Source organism: Diadema setosum, chromosome 14, assembly GCF_964275005.1.
Source record: "Diadema setosum chromosome 14, eeDiaSeto1, whole genome shotgun sequence".
In the NCBI taxonomy this organism is placed as follows: domain Eukaryota; kingdom Metazoa; phylum Echinodermata; class Echinoidea; order Diadematoida; family Diadematidae; genus Diadema; species Diadema setosum.
The window spans coordinates 37,490,808-37,514,132 of record NC_092698.1 but is presented as its reverse complement, the minus strand read 5'-3'; the positions used below and the strand labels follow the sequence as shown (position 1 = coordinate 37,514,132).

At 37.4% G+C, this 23,325-nt stretch overlaps 1 protein-coding gene across 1 annotated transcript in view; it reads right to left on the bottom strand.

The window, feature by feature from the left end:
* The window catches only part of LOC140237563 (protein zwilch homolog), a 61,666-nt gene that overhangs the window by 4,193 nt on the left and 34,148 nt on the right, over positions 1-23,325 (bottom strand). Inside the window, exon 13 of the mRNA XM_072317497.1 lies at positions 1,142-1,260. Coding sequence (XP_072173598.1) covers positions 1,142-1,260 — 119 coding nt within the window. The remainder of the gene's footprint in view (positions 1-1,141; positions 1,261-23,325) is intronic.

Here is a 23,325-nt window from a genome sequence, read left to right as displayed (position 1 = left end):
GGTAACAATGGCTTCTTCTCTTCCAAAGGTTAAATTAATGGGGACATGGTGGAGCTTCACACTGTACAAGCAAAAATGAATCTTTGAAATAATGCTTCCAGCATCTACAGACACCCAATTCAGCTATGGCACTACCACGAGAGCCAGATTAAAGGATGGATAAAATGCCTCCAGCAAACCTTGACGTACATGATTGTCAACGATGTCAGCAGATGAAATGAACAGACCAAGAAATGCCCTGAAAAATCAATCAAAAAGTCTGAGTTTATCAACAGGGGTTGCGCTTCTCAAAGTTACATGAGTCCGTTATCACAGTTGTGATGTTCACACTTCATGTGCCTTTGTACTTACCTTCATAAAGTGTCATGTCGTTTTATTGGCATTTGTTCACTCCTCTCTCATCAAAGAGACAGACAGACTAAAAAAACTCACCCCTCCCCCCCCCCCAAAAAAAAGATGCAACATGACAGTCCCCAACTAATGTGAAACAACAAGCTTAATGACTAAGATACCCTTTAGAAATAGATCTGTGCAAATTAGTGAAAAAAATGCTAGTTTTAGGCTCCGTTTTAACAAAAGATATAATCAATTATAAATTTCCTTACCACACAGGCTGCCATAGACTTACCACAGAAATCAACTGTATAATCAATCATAACTCTTCATAAAACAGGGCCCACATACTGCTAGGCATACAAAATACAGAGAAGGTTAGAGAGGTGTTGAGCCAAAAGGCATCAGGTTATAATACATTGGCTGAAAACCAGAAGGGCTTTATCAACATTTTTGGGGGTATTGATTTATTGCTATCGTGTTGTAGAACTCAATCTCCTCTACATTATGGTGTCAATTTAAAATTATTTTCATTTTCAGCAAAATGTTAAAAATTATAACCACAAGGGTGCTATTTTACCCTACATTTGGAACAATGCTTTATAAATCTATCCACTCTTGATTTAATAACCTTTTTATTTCATGAAAATTGATTGTTTCATTTTAACTTATGCTCAAATCTTAGAATGCGATAGCGCCCTTCTGGCTCTCAGCTGACTAGTAGAAGAGTTAACCTGTTCCATGCCAAATTCTGAAACCCCATAGATTTAATACACGCGACGCCAGGTTCCAGTAGGGAATGGGTTACCTTGAATGGAAGTAGACTCAATGTCAAAGAGAGGTTTGTGACTGAGCTGGTAGACAGAGCTGGTTCTCTCTGCTCTAGCTCCAGACTGAGCTGTCATCCTCCAGATGCTCGGTAGTTTACTAGGACAGAACAAAAAACACATTTTGGAGATGATTTTTAGTATCCACGGTACAAACTATTCAAAATAATACAACTTCCAAAGGCTTCTCATGTACTTGTTTATTCATTTATTTATCTACGTATTTATTCATCTATTTATTTACTTATTCATCTAGCTACTTACTTAATGGTTTTGTTTCAACCAAGTAGCTCTGTCAGTGGCAACAAACTGTTTTCTTAGAGGCCCTAGACAAATACATTAAAGATACATGAAAAAATAAGAAAGCAATGCCATATAATGCATAATAAAGCTACAGTAAACTTACATTCCTTTTTTATTAGTATTGAGAAACAGGAGATACATATAACTCCATTTATAGCATTACAAGTAACTGACAAGTAAAGTACACATGAAAAAGAAGGAGAAAAAAAATCACTTTTCTAAGATGGGAATCACAGAGAAAACAATTTTGCACACCCACAGGAATGATAATTCATTCACATACTTGTACAAACTTTCACAGACACACCAACAAAACACACACATACACACACAGACAATACATACACACATATTGTACACGCAGCATTCATATGACCCAAAGGAATTCAAGAATTCTACTCTCTCACAATGTAGTGTGTTCATACGTACACATGAATACTCAACAAACACAGGCTACTGATATCATACACTTAACACAATATACCAGTATCCTTGTGATATAAAAAGTAGTTTGTAATCACAAAAAACGCTGTACAATCTGGAATGGGTATGAAAAAAACTTATGAAAGGGTACTGTCAACGCCAGTAACATTTTCATGCCAGTATCTATTCTCTCAGCTCTACTGATCATAAAAGTCAATGTATTCATAGGTTCCCCGACTCGGTATTAGCTTAGCGGCAAACAAACGATGGATTTGGGAAGAATAAAACTTTATTTTTTCTGTTAAACTCCCCTGCATGGTGCCCCTATGTCTGTGCTGCTAAATCCTTTGAGGCATATGGCAACATCATCTAAAGCTTATGTGATTTACGGCAGATTTCTGCTATGGAAGCTGCAACTACTTTGATTTTCCTTCTAAGTTAAATGTATACTTTGAGAAAGGTTTCCGTACTAGGTCAGAAGATGAGAACTTCATCTTTTTCAAGAAAATCAAGAAAACACAGAAACAGAGAAAAGGCCAAATGTGACTTTGCATCTCCACACCAACATGGAGTCAGAATATAGGAATTTTAAGTCACATTCTGAGATTCCAAGCTGTCAAGTGATATATACTGTGTACGCCATATATATAGCAAGTCTAATTTTTTCGAAAATAGGGACTTCCTGACAATTTTGCGAGTAGTTAAATGTGAGAATGTGGAGTACAGGAATAAACTGAGACACGTGTGTGAGCACTTCGCGTTCATATTTACATCAGAGATGATAATTTCATGGGTTATTCAATTCGCAGATTGCACGCAGCTTACGAACTTTGCAAAAATAAAAAATCTTGCGAAAAATATATGGCTTATACAGTACCTTACCATCCAAATAAATGATCAATCTAAAAAAAAAAATCAAACTTTGAGAAACAAAGCTTTGCAGTTAAGGCTGTATTTAGGTACAATAAGTAAATCTTTATTGTACGTGTATGTCGATCCTAAAATGGATTTACAGCACCATGGCAACCACTGTCAAGGGACTACCAGATTAACCTAAAACTTAATACACTCGCTAAGAGCATTTTATTCATGATTATATCAAAGTATCATTGCTGCAGCTGATAAACTTCAATGTTTTTGTAAGGTTTCTACGCACATTACTTTTTTTTCACACCTCATGGATTGGAAAAAAGAGGAAACTTGCCCCGAGACAAAAAAAACCCGTCTTTTACAAACACTATTTACACTAAATTCTATGCTTCATAACAAAACCGAATGTCCGATTCAGCTAAATTGACCCACAATGCATATATTCAAGTATAATGGAACATTAATCCGTTTGACTGTTTGCACACAAATGATTTATTGTTTGAAAGGATAGTATCTGATCACATGCTGATGTCTCATTACTTCATAAAAGGAACTGTTCACCGTCTGCTTATCACATAAAGAACTAGTTGCAGAATTAGTAGAGAATAACTCTTCAATTTGATATGGCAGTTGAATTATTGTTCCACCTGAAAAGAGCCCCTATGAGTTGGAGTGGGGTTGAGTCTGAATATTTGCCTCTGAAAGAATGCCTAGGAATTGTTGGATTGTAAAGAGATTGCTTTAAATATCCAGTAACATGGGGATTCATGGGTGGCCCAATTCATCTGCTGCCCACGAGGGTACATTTGAAAGCCATAAAAGAGTACTGGTCAGCAAATATATGCATCAAAGCAAATGTTCACTGGTAACAGTCGACTCCAGGCGAGATTCTTTGGCTGTGTGTGTACTTACATAAAGGTCAGTGATAAAACTGCATAATTTGATGTGGGGATTCTCAAATGTATCCAAACTGGGCCAGCCTTCTCACTGCATGGAATCCCCACGCTACTGGGGTCTCCAATACTTCAAACAACACATGAGCAAAGCTGTCACAGAGTGATATAGTATCCACTATAGTCAATGCACCAAATTTGATGACAATCTCACTTCATATTCAAATTCATGAAATTCTTGCATCAGTTGTTTTAGTATTATTGCAACTGATTGACAAATTGCACTACAATGACATAAATAAGCACTGACTTGATCAGTGCTTCAGTAGTAGCTGTGCCAAATGAATTCAATTCAGTGCTTATTTACATCGATGTAGGGCAATTTGTCAATCAGTTGTACTCTGGCTAATATGAGAGTATTATGATACGCCAAGTAGCTTTGGACAAATGAAAAGCTGGTAAGCCAAACATGTGTCCCATCAATTCTTGGGTCAATTGTGCTGAGAAATTTTCATTTAGTAATAAAATTGACAACTCAGTTGGGTATTCTGTACTGGATAATATTGGATGATACTGCTTGAATTGATAAAATGTGCAAAATCAGAAAAAAAAGGAGAATTTATTGTAATTTGTCAATTTCAAACAGAAACACAACTTATATTTCTTTCAAGATGAGTTGCCAGGTCAATGATTAGTAACAAATAAAGTGATTAGAGGCTTTGATAATCCTGCATCCAATGTAAACAATGATATAAGAGCACAGTAAGTCTCTGATGCTCTAATTGCACCTTATGAAATACTGGCATTTAACAGAAATATCACAAAGATACAGCAAAATATTAAAGAAAAAGAGAGGAGAAGTTTTCTTGGACTGAATGGGTAAAATGCCTCCAGCAACCTTGACGTACCATGACAGCTAGTGATGTCAGCAGATGAAATAAACACACAAAGAAATGCCCTGAAAATCAATCAAGCAGTCTGAGTGTTAAACCAGGAGGTGGGCTTATCATAGCTACAGGAAGAAATCAGTGTCATAACTATGCAGTACCTTATCTTCTCATTGAATGTTGAAAAATGGGTGTGTCAAAGAAAGCTGTCCTTGGATTCATTCATGACAGCTCTGATTCCCTTTATATGTATACAATGAGTCTTCCTCTTATATAAAGCTGTGGTGACATCTATGATCACACTAGGAACATAAGAATCAAAGCATGTTCACTGTGTAAGAGGCACACATTAAAGGACAAGTTCACCTTCATAGACATGTAGGTTTAGTGAATGCAGTAATATTAGTAGAACACATCAGTGAGAGTTTGAGGAAAATCGGACAATCCGTTCAAAAGTTATGAATTTTTGAAGTTTCTGCTCAGTCACGACTGGATGAGAAGACTACTATGGCTTGTGAAGTCACATGAGTACAACGATATAAAGAAAGAATAAAGAAAATTCAACATATTTCCATTTTTCTCGCATAAAGAAAGAACACTCAACTTCTCTCTTTCAGAAGGCAGGGGGAATAATATTACCCTTAATATATGTCAGTAAGAAGTCGAAGAAATATGCACTTTATTCAAAAAGTAAAGTTTTGCGAACTTCTCTTTTTAGTTTCCTTATATCGTTGTACGCATGTGACATCATACACTGTAGTAGTCTTCTCATCCCGCAGTGACTGCGCAGATACTTCAAAAATTCATAACTTTTGAATGGATTGTCTGATTTTCCTCAAACTTTCACTGATGTGTTCTACTAATATAGCTGCATTCTCTCAATCCTTATGTATATACGAAGGTGGACTTGTCCTTTAACTCTTAGTATGCTTTGAGGTCTGATTGGCAGGGTACAACAACATTTGCTCTTGCTACAATTGCTCCCATGAAATATCTGTAAGTTGAGGCAAACATAAATTCTACCTGCAAAACATTACCCTAAACCTAATCCTACTCCTCACATGAGACTGAGTGTAAAACCCTATCACAAACCTAACCCTAACTCCTTGGGGAAAATAAGACCAGAGCAATTGTCGCAGGAGCAAACGTTGCATCATCGATTGGCACAGGAAACTGCATTGTGTTGCACACTGTCCACAATCCGTGGCATAGACAGAGATCATATCCATGTCTCTTCTTGATAAGAAATCAAAAGTCTGAGCTACACAGTAAATAATGCCAACCAGTGTGTAAGCTTATCATGTTATATTGCTAGTTATAAATAAAGTTGCTCTCAAAAACAATAACTGATTTGTAAAAAGGACACATTTGTCAATGAGGGTGGTTGGATTTAACCCTTTTGTGTAATAGACAGAGTTGCTTGAATGGAAAATGAGTTTTACGGTGTGATATGTTACCTTATGTAGACAATTTCTTCAGTGACAGCATGATTTCAAAACTTTGCTTCTCTCTCCCCATCCATTTGACTAACATACAGCTTCAGTCAACAGACTTAGACAATTTCTTTAATCATGAATGTTCCACCACAGTTTTACATAGATCTAGTGTCTTTCACGCCTCAGACAATTGGATGGGCAAAGCCCCAAACATATTTTGAGCCAGGAGAAGTCCATTGTCGAAAGCACAGAATGTTAAAAGGAATTTCCACTCTGAATCAAGGGGGAATTCTGGTACCGGTATATGAAACATGGATGACAGGTCATGTGTAGGTCATCTCCTTTCCTAGCAGGCACACTCATAAACTCTGAAGTGGGGGCTATGGCTCACACAAGACTGTGTGAAGCAGACTTCTACTCCAATTTACGATCTCTACACCCTCCCCCCCCCCCCCCCCCCGAGATATATAGTTTCCACGTAGCGCTTCAATTCTTCATTCCTCTATGGACTCAATTAGACATCTCAACAACAACGAGAATGCATCTCCAAGCCACTCACTTCAAAACATAGTTTGCTACAGACGTCCTACATTTAAGCAAAGCATGTGGAGCATCCTTTAAAGTGAAAGTCATCGGCCCAGAGTTAAACCTTTTCTTGGGGGGGGGGGGGGGTTGCTTTTGTTTTCACAGAAACTCACTGTTCTCCCTCATTTCTTCAGATATTGATTCACAATCGAATCATGCAACCTTATAAATGAATTACTTTGTATAATTGAATTGAATAAGATTTAAAGGCATACTTTGGTGTAGAAATAAAACAACTTTGTCAAGTCATTTACTTCACTCTATATAAACATGAGGGTCATTTGAGATTGACCTTTGACCCTCACTTGAAGGTAACTTCAAGTATCTGTTCTCTCTCTCTCACAATGTAGACCATGGCCAATACGCTGTAATGCCTAAGATAGGTTGTTCAATTGGGTCTCTGTGTATTTTACACAGACATTTGAAACTACAAATTGCATTTTAAGCCTAGGAAACTAGTTGTCAGTGAATTGAGATTACCTAATCCCTTAATCCCTATTGTGACACCATGGCCTTCCTGTTGGACTGAGGCACATTGTTAACCTTGAATGGGCTTACTAACTGCAGACTGTAAAGCAAGAAATATTCACGTCATGAAATTTTGCAAATTGGAGCCGACAGCCTTTTTTGCAGCATGAGATTTTCAAAAATTGTTCCTGGCATTCAACGCATACAGTGTAGACAAGAACTTTGGCTTGTATTTTAATCAAATGAATCTTTGCTCAATATTGCAAAATTCCCCAAATTAAAATGCACGTGCAAAATTTCTGATTTTACAGTATACAGCCACCTCAAGCTCTGGGTGGATTTCTGATTGCTGGTGAAAAGGATTGGTAAGTTGAAGAATTAGCTTGGCATGTACAGAGTTACAGCAATGACAGATACTATGACAACAACTAAAATGCTGGCCACTAACTGGCAGCTTTCATGCATAGCTATGGCAACAGCACTCGTGATGAGTTTCACAAGTAATTACAAGAGTGACAACTTGGAGCCCTGATATTCGATATTTTTCTAGCAACAATAAGTTGAATGTTTCCATATCTACTGCTGATAGCAGGATGCTGGTGTGAAAATGATGCTAGCATTTTCTTTTGTTTCCCATCAATGCTGAAGGATGGGGCTGAAAAAAAAAATGCAATCATTGATTTGTGTAAGAATGGACCCATAGACTTCTAATTTCAAGCCATTATCATTTTTCTTATATGAACTGCTTGCTTGATTTCACCAATACCAGACCACCCCTCAGCAAAGAACTCAGCAATGAATAGCAAGTGCTCAACAGATATTTTTAACACAAAATGAAAAACAGTAATTAGTACCATAAAAAAGCAACATGCTTAAAATTCCATTGTATTTCTATATAATCACACTGATCACATTACAGTACATCACAAATTGAAATAAAACATTGAGAATTGGCAAAGGGGAAAAAAGCAAACTAAAAGCACTGACTACATGTAGTACTGATACACTTCTTGGAATTCTTTCGTATGACTCAGTACATCATTGGTTCATACTTGGCATGGTCATTATGACAATGATGTCTCATCAATACAAGTATCAGAGGGCTGTGCAACCTATTATTCCTGGAGCTATCTAGATCTTTGGCCCACAACCTTTCCTTAGTAGCAAGATAACTGGGCAGTATTTTCATTAAATGAACTTTGAATTCCTCTTAGATTGGTGTGCTCTGTACTAATTTACTTGTGGTTTCTTGGTATCTCACAAAGAGTTAAAAGCCCAATCCTCATCTCCACCAATACTTTACCATCCTTTAAGTCTTCTTTGGCTCATCCCCTCCCTCAACCTCCCCCACCCCCCCCCCCAAAAAAAAAGTGTCTAAGGATTGTCTGTCAGCATTCTGACGACTCCACAAGTTATAAGGGACCAGACTGATCAATTAGGACAAATTTTGCCACTAGATTTTGTTAAAGTTGATATTCTATAACTCGGCAATTGCACAAAACAATATACATTTGCCATGTGCTGGTGTTGTAGGCTCTGGCTTTCATTGGTGACACATAACATCATATGCCCCAATCACTCACAAGCACATGCAAAGATTTTCACAGTATGTTTACCAACCACTGTCCAGATTCCACTTTTTTTTTTTTGTCCACAAAATTTCTTTGAAATCAGAATGATAAAAAGATTAAATTAATGAACAAAGAATGAAAAGAAGGTGGTATGACGGCATGCAAGAGTGTGACGCAACAGATGAAGGAGAGAAAAAAATGAGAGAGAGAGAGAAAAAAAATAACAAAGTTGCAGCACAAGGAAACAAACAAATGTCAGCTCTGGAGAATGCAGAGTCTTTAGACGTCATACAGAAATGTTAATTGAATTCAAAAGCTGTTTTGAGTGCACTGCGAGGCATTGCGATCCTTAGGATACTTCAGACCAGATGATAACAACACTGGCCTTATGATGTCGTGCACGTCCACATAGGTATGCCAAATGTCACCATTTGCATATTTGCCTTGCAGGGGGGAAAAAAAAAACCCTCCCAAATTTCATTCCTGCGTGGGTCTTCCATAAGAATTTTCAAGTTACCTGAGCAGCCTCCCTATTTGGCAGAGAATTGGGCGGCCTTGGACAGAAATAGAATCAATTTTACTCCATATTGTGTGTCATGAGGCAAAAATTGGAAACAACACTGAGTCTTTTCTAGAGTTTCTCAAGCCCTGCAACAGCCTGCTAATGAGAGTTATTACCATCACTGAGAATATCAGATTACATTGTGCAGCTATAAAAAGATGCATTATTAAAATGAGTGCTCACTCTAAATTGGGTTTGACTTAAAGTACCACTACACACTAAAAATAGCATCTAATAACATTCTGATACATACTTTCCTCTTGTGGGCAGAAAAACAAGAAGCAAAATTGATAGATGAGGTCCTTGTAACTACTTTTGCCAAATTTTCCAATACCTGATTATGCTTGGAATAGAAAGACAGTGTGGGTGAAATCCTATTGCCTACATAAAACTGTTCAATAAACCAAAGTAGAGTGTAATTTCCTATGGGACATCAATGTTTCAGTTTCAGTTCAATGACATTTATTTCCAGCAAGCATGGACATAACTACAAATCACAATCCATCATTCTAAACCATGCCGGGGCAAAACTCTCGATGGAAAATAAAATTGTGTCATCAGTATGGGTACAAAAGGTAAAGACACACACAAAAAGATAGGGATAAGAAAAAGGCCAGAGACAAAGAATATTGAGACTGAAAGGCTGTCTTATGACACTGTAATTCACTGCCACTGCACATTCCATTCAAAATGTTTCCTTTAAGATGATCCTTGGGGAATTTAGTCAAAGATATGAGTTGAGATAACCACTTCTTGTAAATATGCAATGCCCAGTCACTAGAGTGTTTTGACTTTAGAGTGCTGGACGCTCAGGTTTTCAAAGTTAGTGAATCAGAACACAGGCAGACGAGAAGGAGAAGAAGAAGTAATAAGAAAAAAAGTTGCCCCACTTCTAGGCACAATGAACTGCAAAAATGCGTAAAACTCTTTAAGTCAGTACCTCTGCGAATTCTTTCTTATATGCTCTCCCATTATGCTCCATTACATTCCCATCTGTGCATGGCTCACCATATTGATGGCGAGGTGCAACTAATGCCATTCTTGGAAAGGCGGCAGGAATGGAACGGTCATGAATATTACGACCCTGTCGTCCCAGAAACCATGAGCAAATTCTTGGTCAGCACAAAAATGAAGAGAGGTGGATGAAAGCGCATGAAATAAAGGGTATTCCTGCTGTCAAAATGTTACTTTTAAAATGATGGTAGCCAAGGGTTGTTTAACCTTCACGGTAAAAGAGAAATGTTGGGGGAGGGGAGAGGGGCAGCCCCTGAAATATGTGACATATTGAACCAAATGTCAGAGTGTGCTTTCTTTGTTTGATTGGTACATTATATCTGCCATCAGTCCCGAGCCTCTGAAAATTATTTTCACACTAGAAATGGTGACTGGTATACCTCTACTATATCACATTATTCTCCCGAAAGTACTACAGTACATTTTGCTGATGGTGAAATGACAAATTCACATGTCTTGTCAGAAAAGGCAAAGTAACAAGGTTGATACCTTATATAAGTATCAGATTATCTTAAATACTTATGTGTGGGATGTGAGTGATATTTTGCTTAGTACACAATAATCAAGCATAATATTGCTGAAACTCCATGGTAGATGGTGTAAAAAAAAAAAAAAAACAAAAAAAACTGCAAGCTCTTTGTCCAAGAAAGGCAAGTTGATTAAAATCACCAGATCTATCCCCACAGAAATGACATCAAATACTAGAAGCCACTTCATTGCTCATGTAGGTGGTGTCCACGTTTGTGTCCAGTTGTTGTAGTTGTTTCTCTCAAGAGTGAATGAGAAAGACAGAGAGTGAGAGAGTGAGATTGAAGACATATCGCGCCAAAGTTCCTAATGGGTTCTGTTACTTGATCTGTTGTTTATCCTACCATCAAGTCAGGGAAGTTGATCCTAACCTCTGAGTCACTCATATAAATGCAAATCCAGAGAAATCTCTCTCTGTGCCTAACTGCCCTTTAAACTGACACCTACTAGCAGTAGTTACAAAAGATACCAGTGTCAAACACATTGTCAAGTATAAAATTTAGGTGAATACACCCATACTTTGGAATTCAGCAGACAATAATGATAATCCATAACTAGTATCAAACAGTGCATTGTGGTCTTTGTATGAGAACAGACAGCATTCAATGGTTAGAATCTGACTATACGTATATCATGTCTGGGTACATATCGGTGGCTAAAAACACACTATAACAGCAAGTATTCTCTCTACACGAAGTTATCAGCACTCAAAATTTAGCCTCCAGTTACGTGTAGCGGTCAGTGTTTGAATATGCATGGTAGCCTGAATCTACTCAGATGTGGTCAAAGTTTGACTACAGTTTGTGGCCAGAATGACATAATCTACTGTGGTCAAACTCTATGTGTGGTGGCCCAATCTTATTTACTTGAGGTCAGCATCAGTGGCTAACACTGGCTAAACTCTGTCTATCTCATGCAGCCAGTGTTTGACTACATAAAATGGCAGCTTAAAGCTGGGCTATAGGCAAAGACACAAACTGCTTCACAGGTTAATTACTATGAATGATTACCAAAGACAGAAAATATGTAAAATGAAGCACAACAAAGGTATGAAGGAACCATCAGATGAGCTACTATAAACATGGTTGCAATACTGTCAGATCAGGGTGGTTTTTTTTAAAGGAAAAGTATTGTATTTGCAGTTCAGCTGTTTAATATTTAAAATGACAATTTACACATGCTATTTTACATCAGCAATTCAAAATTTAATCCAAATACAAACTAGCAACTTTTAACTGGAGGATGAAATAATTAGAGAACAGTATTTGACAGTTTCATCCACACCATTAATGGGAAATTCACAATTACTTGTAGTCCAAAGATCACTGCATTCATACTCTTAACAGAAACTTAACCAATGTTGCGCATTTTCTTTTCTTCTACTAATTCAATCTATTATTCTTTTATATCAACATGTAAGCAAAAAGCAATTCTATATAAAATGTTAATGATGCATTCCAAGTCAAACAATAGAAGCATCATCACACACGGACTGCATTACTCCCCCCCCCCCCCCATCCCTAACCCAGTGGAAATATCACAACTGCCCCTGAAGCCATGCTGCTTACAGGTGCATATATTTGTGTCACACACTCCGTTGCCACATCCTATACGGTAAGAGCAAATGCAGGTATTGACCCTTTTTTTCCCTTCTCCTTTTACCTTGCCTCAGCTGGCAAATAAATATCCTCAAGGGAGGAAAAAAGGAGGAGGAGAAGGAGGAGGAGGTGGAAGAGGAGGATGCATAGAGAACAGCGGAGTCTCGATTCAAAGTGTAGGATTACTGACATTGATTATGCAGTTCCTCTGGGCAGGTCAATCTGGAATACACGGCAGGCAAGCGTCGGGAGGGACTGAAATAGAATCAACCTGCTGCCCAAAACAGTGGCTAATTTAGGTCAATTTGCAGCCTCACTGCCTTGAATATGGGGAAAGAGCAATTAAACAAAATATGATTGTTCCCATGGGTGTAATACATTTGCACTAATTGAATTGATATATTGATCAAAGATATAAAGTGCTTTGCTATTTTCACCCTGCCTATAAAAAGCAGATATTTGGTATGGCTCTTGCTTTGCTATTCTTAGCTGTTAAGTGGTATAGATAGCATGTGACATTTATTACTAATATAACATACCTCATGCTATGAAGGCAACTGCCATAATCAGATCTACAGGTTCATTATAAATGAATTGACTCATCTAATACATCAAAGTGTGGGAGATACTCTGAAAAGTGGAGGTCAGATCACCCATATCAACATGTGTCAAGCTCTTGTGAGATTTTGGTATGAACACTGCCATGGTAGACCCACCATTAGCTGTGTCATCTAATGCAAACCGTTGGCAAAACTTACGTTGTTCGCCTGAGATCAACGAAACAACAAATGGCATTAATTCTTTGAGGTACAAGAGGTTTTTCTGTGGAAGGTGCACAAGAATACAATATCTTTCTCAACAAGAACAAAAGAAACCCTGACACAACTTATGATACATTAATGTTACATAAACACACAAAGAATGATCTGTAGAAGATATTGAGTTTCTTGCAGATTTTGGATCAAACATATCAGGAATGTCTTTCGTGTGAGTCTGAGTCGCTGAGATGTCTACGCGATGCCAGTGGGTCTCCGAAAAGTTGTGGAGACATCTTGGAGACCTCGCGAAAAAAATCAGTTTTCTCAAATTGGGCGAAACTAAAGAGACACCATGGAGACATCTCCATGACCAAGTGGAGACTTAAGTTGCCATTCGGTCACCAACTAGTCTTCAGCCCAATGAGATGTTCATTCAACAGCGCACAATTTCCATTCAGCTCTAGACATTGTAGAAGTCTTAAAAAGAATGCTTTTGCACCTGTATGAGGCTTGGAGTTGGACGGTGACACGTAAAACAATGTGTATGAGTTCAACCACACATTATGAGACCATACTTCAGTAATCACAGACCTGGTAGCATGGGGATACCATGGAAAGGGAAGGTTGGCCCGGCTTGGATCATTGGACAATTCTCGTGTAACACTTTTGTTTTGAATCGTTGTTGGTAAAGCGTGGACTTTGTATGCGAGTGTTACTATATCGTTGTCACCAGAATGTAACACTTCGCTGAGTGTTACTAACATATAACAGAATTTGCGATGGTCAATAATAATGATGATGAAGAGAAGCGAATGAAAGTCCACTTCAGACGTCAGTCTTTTATTATTCGATGATACAGAAATGAGCGGTGGAAGTAAACTATTGATATAAACACTTGGCACTCCCTGTTGTGCTCCCAGTCGGGGCTAGAGTGTATCGCGGATGATATACCCTCTGCCGGGTGGCAAGAGGACTGGCAGAACCACTACTTCGGCTGAACAAGAACCAAGAACATGGGTTTACAGGGACATTTATACTTAAACTTGTGAATATATTATCTTTGATACTTTGCATAAAATGAAAGAGGAGATTATTATTTACTAATGCATATGCTGGATATTTCAAAGAAGGGCAATCCAAATTTGGGAAGGGGAAAGTTCTTGTACAATATTTGGTCATGAGATTTTATGAATGAACTCACTACTCTGTTGTAGTGGTCATCAGCACCATGGAATGTGCTGGTCAAGTGTTTAGGCAGAAGTCTAAAACACAGGGGCACATAGAGGTGGGTGGAATGGGTCAGTGGGGACTGACCACTTTCCAAATAAACCAGTGTGTAGTGCGTCATAATGCACTGCAAGGACGTTTACTGAGAGAAGTGAGGAGTGGGGAGAAGGACACAATTTTTGGTCTTACACTTGTAATGAATTGTGTACAGCTGTATCAATGATCTCTGTGTAATGCAGGCATCACACTGTGCCTAAGATGAGCAAAGATGGACAAACGATAAAGGAAATGTTCCAATTTAGCTTTGATCATATTTAAACATTGGGTTATTTAAAGAAAGAGATCCTAATAAAAGGCGTGGCCTGTCACCTTTATTATTATCACTTTTTTGGATATCTCAGCCATTTCAAAATCGATTTTCATCAAATAAACTTTGAATCCTTCTTAAAATAACATGCTCTTTCATATTTCATAAGAGGTTTCTCATTATCTCAATTAGGAATGTTCAAAACATGAATCCCCACCTCAACCAGTACTGTACAGTCCCTTTAAAGCCCACGTATAACCGCTGGGGGGTTTCTCTGGCTGCTTACAAGAGATTGTCCAAGCTTTGGCATTTGATTGGCTTTTAACCGAGTTCATGGCTAACTTTGTGTGCAACTGAAAATTCCATATATTCATGTGGCCATTTTGTGTCAATTTCGGGATAGTGTAAGGCCAGGCACACTTTGATGCACATATTTTATTCTGCTGAATGGTGCTATTCATTGTTTTCAAACGTACCCCAGTGGGCAGCGAATGAATCAGGCCGCCCGTGAATCCCAACTTTACCGGGTCCTTTAATCATGCCATTATGCACACTTTTTTTTTGCCAATTTTTTCCCCTTTGCTGTAACATTTCATTTTATGTTTAATTTCCATGCTTTAATTCACTGAGCCCTTTCTCCCTATCAATTTTGAAAATAGAATCCACAGACATTTTGGATCACTCCATTGAAGAGTTGGATTGACGAGAGAGGATCCGTACCTGGTTGGATGATTTTTCTAGGATGACATGGTGCATGGAATTGAGCACACTGTGAATTTTGAAAGCATCTCTTCATGAAAAGCATTCCAGTGAGATTATCATGTTTGCTATATGATTTCTGCTACAGGATTGCTAGGCCTCTGTCAAGCATCATAGGATTTTATCGCCTAATACCCTTCCCTTCCCCTATCATTTGAGTGATACTACTGAATAGGTTGTTGACTTGTAATAACCTTCCCAGTTGCTACCCAACTTTGGGTGCTGGTGAAGTTTGATATAAAATTGTCCAATCCCCACAATCCATTCAATACCTTGTACTTGAATTCCAAAAACCTCTAGCTCCTAACAGGCAAGGGTTAATTTAATTACATGCCTAGCAGTAAGTTATAAGGCGGTTTTGTCTACATTGATTCTTTTTCTTTAAATTCACAAACTAAAAAAAAAAAAAATGGTGACCTTTACTGATGAAATTTTACCTTGTAACCATGGCTATTAAAGAACTGGGATTTAAATGTGCCCTATTTGATAAACTGCACTTGGCAAATTTCTGATTCAAAATTCTTATAAGATGTTGCACATGACAGTCGCATCAAGCTACTATGTGTGAACAGGAAATTGTACTGATGGCTCATATTTCATAATTCTTCATTTCTGGTTCATAATGTATAATGTCTAGTGTCTGCACGTACCACTCCCCTTGGAAATGTACATGTAATACCACAATGTTTGCCTATCTATTGAATTTCTATTTTTGTCAACTGGAACTGTGCATAACAAAAGGAAAAGGCATACAGAATAAGGCAACACACATAAACATACAGTGTATAGTGCAGCAAAACAACAAACAGTCACACACACACACACAGACATACAATTGCTCAATAAAGTTAATGTGCAGGTGTATCATAAAAAAACAGAACTGTATGGTTTCAATTTTCTTCCCACATCGAACAAGAGAGCCAGCCGTATAAAGCCGACTACGTTACACATACATTAGGGCTAAGTGATGATTCCGGGGCCAGGGAACACGTGCCTGGCCCTGGCACAGAGTCTTTAAATTTTCCATGAAATTGTCACAAGGCTCTCGGCACTGTAATTTACCGCGGCCTTGATGGGCCTTTATTATTATACGGGCTTGCCTCCCAAAGGGGAAGTTTGCCATTTCCCTGCCCACTCGAGTCATTGGCATATAAACCGACTTCAGAAGAGCCAGGCAACAGCTAAAAATAGGTGTCTTTGGAGAGATCTATTCCCTGTTTGCGGTAAAACAGACCTCAGATAAATAAGCTTGATCTCATCACTATACCCTCAGTGCCTCAACTGAGCTTTACCTGTTATAACAAATCAGATACAACACCAAGCTACTGTACCTTAGAATAAGCCAGATCAGGGTTCTACTTTGCACATGAGCAGAAAAAGGTCATCATACCAACAAGGCATACTGTATTGGTGCATACCTGCCAACATTTCAAGATGAAATATCTTACTCGTGGATTGCAAAAATCTTATTTTATATGCAAACTGAAGTTAAAAATCTTACTTTTGGTCAAATCTTCAGAAAATACACATGAAAGGTATATCTATATATTTTTTAAAAATCTGATTTCTCTGACAGAAAATCTGATTTTGCTATTTTTAACGTAAAAAATCTTACTGAATCTAATAAAATCTTACTAGTTGGCAAGTATGATTGGTGTCTAAATCATGTCCAAGATAATCATCTTGGACGTAATGATTTTTCATGTAATTCTTAACATGATGCTTGCCAGCACAACCACCCGACAGCAAAAGTAGTATTCGACAATATCAATGGAAAAAGATTGTTAATACGTTAAATGCAAAATAATGAAATGGATGCATTTGCAGGTGTTAATTGCAGGACCATACTGGTCACCTGGTCTACGCAATTTCATCCTTTGTTTGAACATAATTGATGATTCAATAAACTGTTACGTCGGGCAAGCTTATAAATGCATTATGTTGCTTTGAAAATGAGTGAGGTGCCTAACCAACTGAGGAAAAAAGGCCGTTTGTACCCATGTGCACATGAGCTCACTCCAAACTGGGCTATTCTATCAAATGTGTTCAATCATTTTTTGCAAACAAATCAGACAGAACATGCACTTTCATTAAAATCATATATATGCTATATGCCTTAAATAATGTAACAGTACAATGAATATCAAATACCTTAATTAGGAATACTTTCAGTTAATATGATGTTATCATTGTTTGAGTTGCAGGAGAGTTTAAGATATTGCTACAACTGTGGTTAAATACTTACTCTGTGACAGGATGTTGATTTCCTTCATTTTGAAATGACTGGTTTTGGAAAATTGATATTCCACAATCAACCTTTTCAGTTATCAAATTCACTTTCAAGAGCCAAGAGTTCCCTTGGTATCATTTGTAACTGAAAATTGATTTTTATCTTAATTTTTTTTAACCAAATGCTGACAACATGGTTTTGAGATGGAGTTTAAGTCATTGGCTGTTGGCTCAAGTTTGTCATACCTCCTCAGATATCAGAAAAGAAGATAATAGTGTTAACCCTTTGAGGACAGTTTGATTTTGCAACAACAAGTATTTCCCATAGCTGCTTGCCCATGTATACTCCGGACTTGTCCTCAATGGGTTAATATAAATATAAAAGAAATGCGCATTGTTCTGCATGCTTCACGTGGGTTGTGCATATAGTCTCGGCTCATTAACTATGATTTATTCCTTTCAAGCTCCTAGGAAATTTGCTCAACTATAGCATCATGATCACATACTAAAATTCTAACAATTAAAATTTGGGGGGAAACTCAAGGGGTATTTACAGTATATCTGATTTCACTCTGTGATCAGCAGTGGAAATTATGTTATGTTTTCGGTTCCATATGTTTGTCTGTCTGTCTGTGTTCAAGATAACTTGAAAACGGATGATCGGATTTTCAACCAATGCATTGTGTAGATGTCCCTATACTCTTATGTTTGTGTTGAAGATACTGCCTATGAAATGGCAATATTTTAATCATGGCTGCTTGGTGGATGTCTGCTCTCTCGGAGTGCTGTTGTTTTTTTAAGGGGATGGCTAGTAACCGATCAGTGGAAATCAGTGGGAATGCTGAGGGATGATTGTTCCAATCCTTGTGGGATTCATTTAAGAGTACATTATGTATCTTATTGTTGTGTGAAAATTATTTGATTCAGAATGGTCTCATATTCAATGTGCAGTTTAATGTTTCCAGGGCCCCGTTTTATCAAAAGATAAAATCGATTTTAAATTTCCTTACCACACAGGCCGCCATAGACTTACAGTTGAAATCAACTATATAATCGATTTTAACTCTTCATAAAACAGGGCCCAGGTTAGCATGCCTGTACAGTGACGGGGCATTAAACTGCACATTACTTGAATATGAGATCGTTCTGAAGCAAATAGTTTTCACATAACATTAGATATATAACATAATCTTAAATGAATCCCACAAGAATTGGAACAATCATCCCCCAGCATTCCCACTGATTCCCACTGATCAGTTACTAGCCATCCCCTTTAAGTACCTTTCCACCACATCATTACTAAATGATTCTACCCAAAGAAAAAAAAAAATCATTAATTTCTCTCTGCACTGGAATCAAATGATTGGTGGTGAACATACTCCACTTCTGCACCAGCAGTTATGAGTGAAGCAGACAAAATGAACATATTCACTATCCGTACTCAGGAGTAACCTCTCCAGTCTATCATGCTTCCAGGTCAATTATGCGCAGATGTTCAAGCACATTGCTGAGAACACACCCTCATACACTGTATACTTCATGTAGTTGTGGTGCAGAAAAAAAAAATGAAACTACAAATTTGTACCCTCGATGTGATATGAGTGTAGCATGGAATATACATGCCACTCAGTCCCAGACAGTCAAATCTGGTGCAGCAGTTCTGCAGATTAACTTATCTTGTGGATTCAGACTCATTTTAAGCATCATTGGAAATGTCAGCTTGATGAGTGAAATAACCAATGTTCACAGACAAAACCAGGAATATTTAGAAATGATAACAAATACTTTGGAGCTAAGCATTGCAGCATGTTTAGATATAGACCATTGGTTACACCAAGAATATAGTGGAACCGATCGAGACAAAAGATTATTGCAGTACAAAGCCCCACTTACTACTAAACGCGGTACCGCTATTGGACAACATCTTGAGATAGTTTCGGGTTGGTCTACTTTTGATGTAAATGCACATTGGCCCAAATGAGGTACCAAATTCACCACAAGAGACAACAGATGGTGTCAGCATATTTACATACATGTGTAAACCACATACATTCTAGACATTTTGATGCTTTTCCATTATTACAGCCTAAGTCTCTTTTTTGAAATATATGTTTTAAAGGGAAAAATTATTGAGAAATTACATTAAAAACAAGAGATATTGATTAGTTCGGTATTATTCTGAGCAGGATATTGCTTCTACTAATTGTGATTAAGTCAAAACAAAAGTGCCAAATAATCTGCATGCACCCTGAGTCCTCCTCAAACCACATGTGCGCTTCCAAACATCTGTCATTTGAAACTAGATTTCTATATGCATGCATATATGCAGCCAAATGCAGCAACAAATTCTGCTGTGTCCCTGTGTGTTTAATGGCAACTGTAAGTTTATTTTCAATTAACGGCCAGGAAAAAGGTTAGAGTCTCAATGGAGTTAGTCTATTCTTTGTTTTTCTCGCGAGCTGGCCATAGCTCACGGCACATGTATAGCACTTAGTGTGTCACTGTGTGTGTGTGAGCATGTTGGTAATTTAGTGTTTGTGGTGCTGGCGCAAGGGTTCATATACGGCATGCATACATGCATCTATTACCAAAGATACAGGGAATCAGTCGTACAGTGCACAATTAATGTGTTTAAACATCAAACTAAGCTCTCTATTGACTTTCAGCACCTCACAGTTTCCTGATGATTTATATTTACACATCGTTGCTGGGGTGACAAGACCTCGTATCTGAAATTTTGGTGAATATGACTTTGTTGGATTAACAGTCAGATAATCAGTTATGTGATGTCCTGTCGAAATCCTAGCTGTCTTACCCCCACAATAAAGACACCACGGCATGTCAAAGGAAATGCTCCCCCATTTGATGCAGTGCTTTGGCAGCCATGTTTTTTTTTCTTTTTTTCTTTTTTTTTGCTCTCTTGAACATTTCACATTTTGTAGATACGAGGTCTTGTCGCCCAAGCGACAACATATTTTAAAAGCTTTCTGCAGGGCTGTATGGAAATAGATCTGGTTAATCCAGTAAATACAGCACGCAAATGGGAACTGTTTTTCAGCTTGTCAGTAAATTTGCAGCAGAGTACCTGATTAAGTGGTACCCAATTGTGAAGTATACAAAGAATTCAATATTCTCTTTTTTTTAATTTTTTTTTAAATAAAAGTACACGTTCCCTCTACTTGCAACTAACATATGTACAGGGTAACATTAATCCCTCTGCTTTCTGAAAGAGGTAAGTCATGTGTTCTTTCATTATGTTAGAAAAGTGATAATATACATATTTTTTTTTTGTTTATATTTTCTTTACATCGTTGTCCATGTGTGATGTCACAAAATGTCATAGTCTTCTCATCCAGTTACTGCAGCATTGAACTTTGAAAATTCATAACTTTGATCATAGAACTTAACTAACATTGCTGGGCAATTCCACGGTAACTGACGTTACGCGTAAGGATTTTCATGAAATTGTTTATGTTGTAGTTTTGTGAATGAAAGCACCTGGGGCTTGTAATTAGCATTGATGAATGAGTTCATGAGAATGAAGAAATGGGTGGAAAGTTTTTCTCTCAAACTGCATTCCTTATCACATAGCAAGTGAAAATGTGTCGGTAACTGACGTTACGGAAAAAGGACATGGGAAATTATGGTGTTGATTTAAATGGAAATATCTCATGTCCCAGACTTCTAAACTTTATGTGCTTTATATGGCAATATACTTAGGTTCTTAGGAACAGGTGTGCAAAATAATGTGCACTTCAGATATTTCCTTTTAGCACCATGCCAATTTCAGTGAAGGCATGACGGTAACTGACGTTACGTAACTGACGTTACGCTTGCATTTGCCATAGGGTTTACACATGGAAAATCATGATTAGGAATAGTTTTGTGATATTTTATAATTCTGACCTTTCAGAGTGATTTGTTTGATATAGAATCATACCTTGGTTCATCAATTACAAATACCCAAATGAAATGAAACATTAGTCCATTTTCTTTGTGTTTAATGAAAACTTAAAGGGAAACATGTCAGTAACTGACGTTACGTAACTGACGTTACACATACTTTTGCTATGGGGTTTACAAAGAATTAACTTATTTAACAGGTTATTATACTGCTGCAGTATACCAGTAACAATCCCAGGCAGTTACTTAGCAACAAATTAAAACAAAATCTAAAGACACAAATGGGATGGGGCCCTTAGAGGGCAAGCTCCCCCCCCCCCCATGCCATAGCACAGTTGAGCAAAAATAATGTAAATGCACCAGAGGATATTTCTTGACATTTGTCTTAAGATTGAATGCTTATTCAACAGTTATGATTACACAGAGCCATTTAGATTCAGCAGTTCCAAGTATGAATATTGACATAACTAAGGGTTTGTTTTGTTTTTTTTTGTTTGTTTTTTTTTTTTTTTAATGAACAGGAAAGTTTCTATCTAGAGTACCCCACCCATAATGCCCTGCAGTACTACACAAAACACAAATATTTTTGTGTGTGAAAAAAAAAAATATCTTTCAGGTCATGGGGAAAAAACACATACAAATAAAAATATTCATATGAAATCCACTGCGATATATTCTTTCTTCTTTTCTTTATTTTACTCCTCCCTCAAGGCATTGTTAGGGCCACAAATAACAAAATGATCTCCATCATTAATAATAATTTAAATGAATAGTGTTATACTTTTAATATTTTTTCTGTGAAGAAGAAGCATGCTTTTTTGGTCAAAAGGGCATTTGTTTATTCCTTGCTTGAAGGAATGTAATTGTTTTTCTTTTCCTTTTCACTGGTATATCAAGGCTTGCAAATACATCCCAGATACCAAGAAATAGGACTTTGCAACGAAAGAATTCTAAGATCAATATAAATGAATCTTCCTGTTCATAATTATTATGTATTACAAAAATGTCCCTGCATGAATGAAATAAAGTAATCAACAAATACGAAGTTTTTTTATTTTACCCTAGAATCACCTCTCACTTTGAGCAACATTATTGTTAAACGTTGAGCAACATCAGTGTTAGTTTCAAACAGTAATGACAGTACACGCCTTATGTCAGGCCTGCTTACATTGTATGTACCATTTCAAGATGTGCCATATTAACTAAACCAAACATTTAAGTGCAAGCGAAGAAATATATCTCTTCCTGCATTTGCCTTGAGGTAGAAACTTCATAAGCTTCCAGAAAAAAAAAGAAAAATGCGAGCAAAAGTAGTCATTAGTAAAGATTATAAAACTGTTGGTATACAGCTGTACACAAGCTTTTTAATAGAAAAAGGTGGTTACCATGCAACCACATCATTGATTAGGCCTACAAATTTGGTAGCTTTATCATCCCGTAGGACTGTGAATGTACTGTATAGTAATTTGAGTGCATTATATATTGCATGTGGTAAACCTAAACTTCCCGATGATTTAACCTTAAACTTGTGCTGAACCGAAAATCAAAAGCTCAAGCCCCCTCCACCAAAACAAATATGATAAATAAATAAATAAGATAAAATGAAAAAAAAAATACAGTGTACCATGGTGATGACATCATTCCCTAACAAAGGGATTGCTGCTCTTTGTTGATAACCTTTGACTTCCCAGATGTATTGAAATGGCCTAAAGTCAAAAAATTTGCCTAAGTTATACTTACTGTCATGGTAACTGACGTTACATACTGGTATATGACGTTTCGGTAACTGACGTTACACATTTTGATGTGTTCATTTGACTCTCCAGTATGCCAAGTATCCTTAT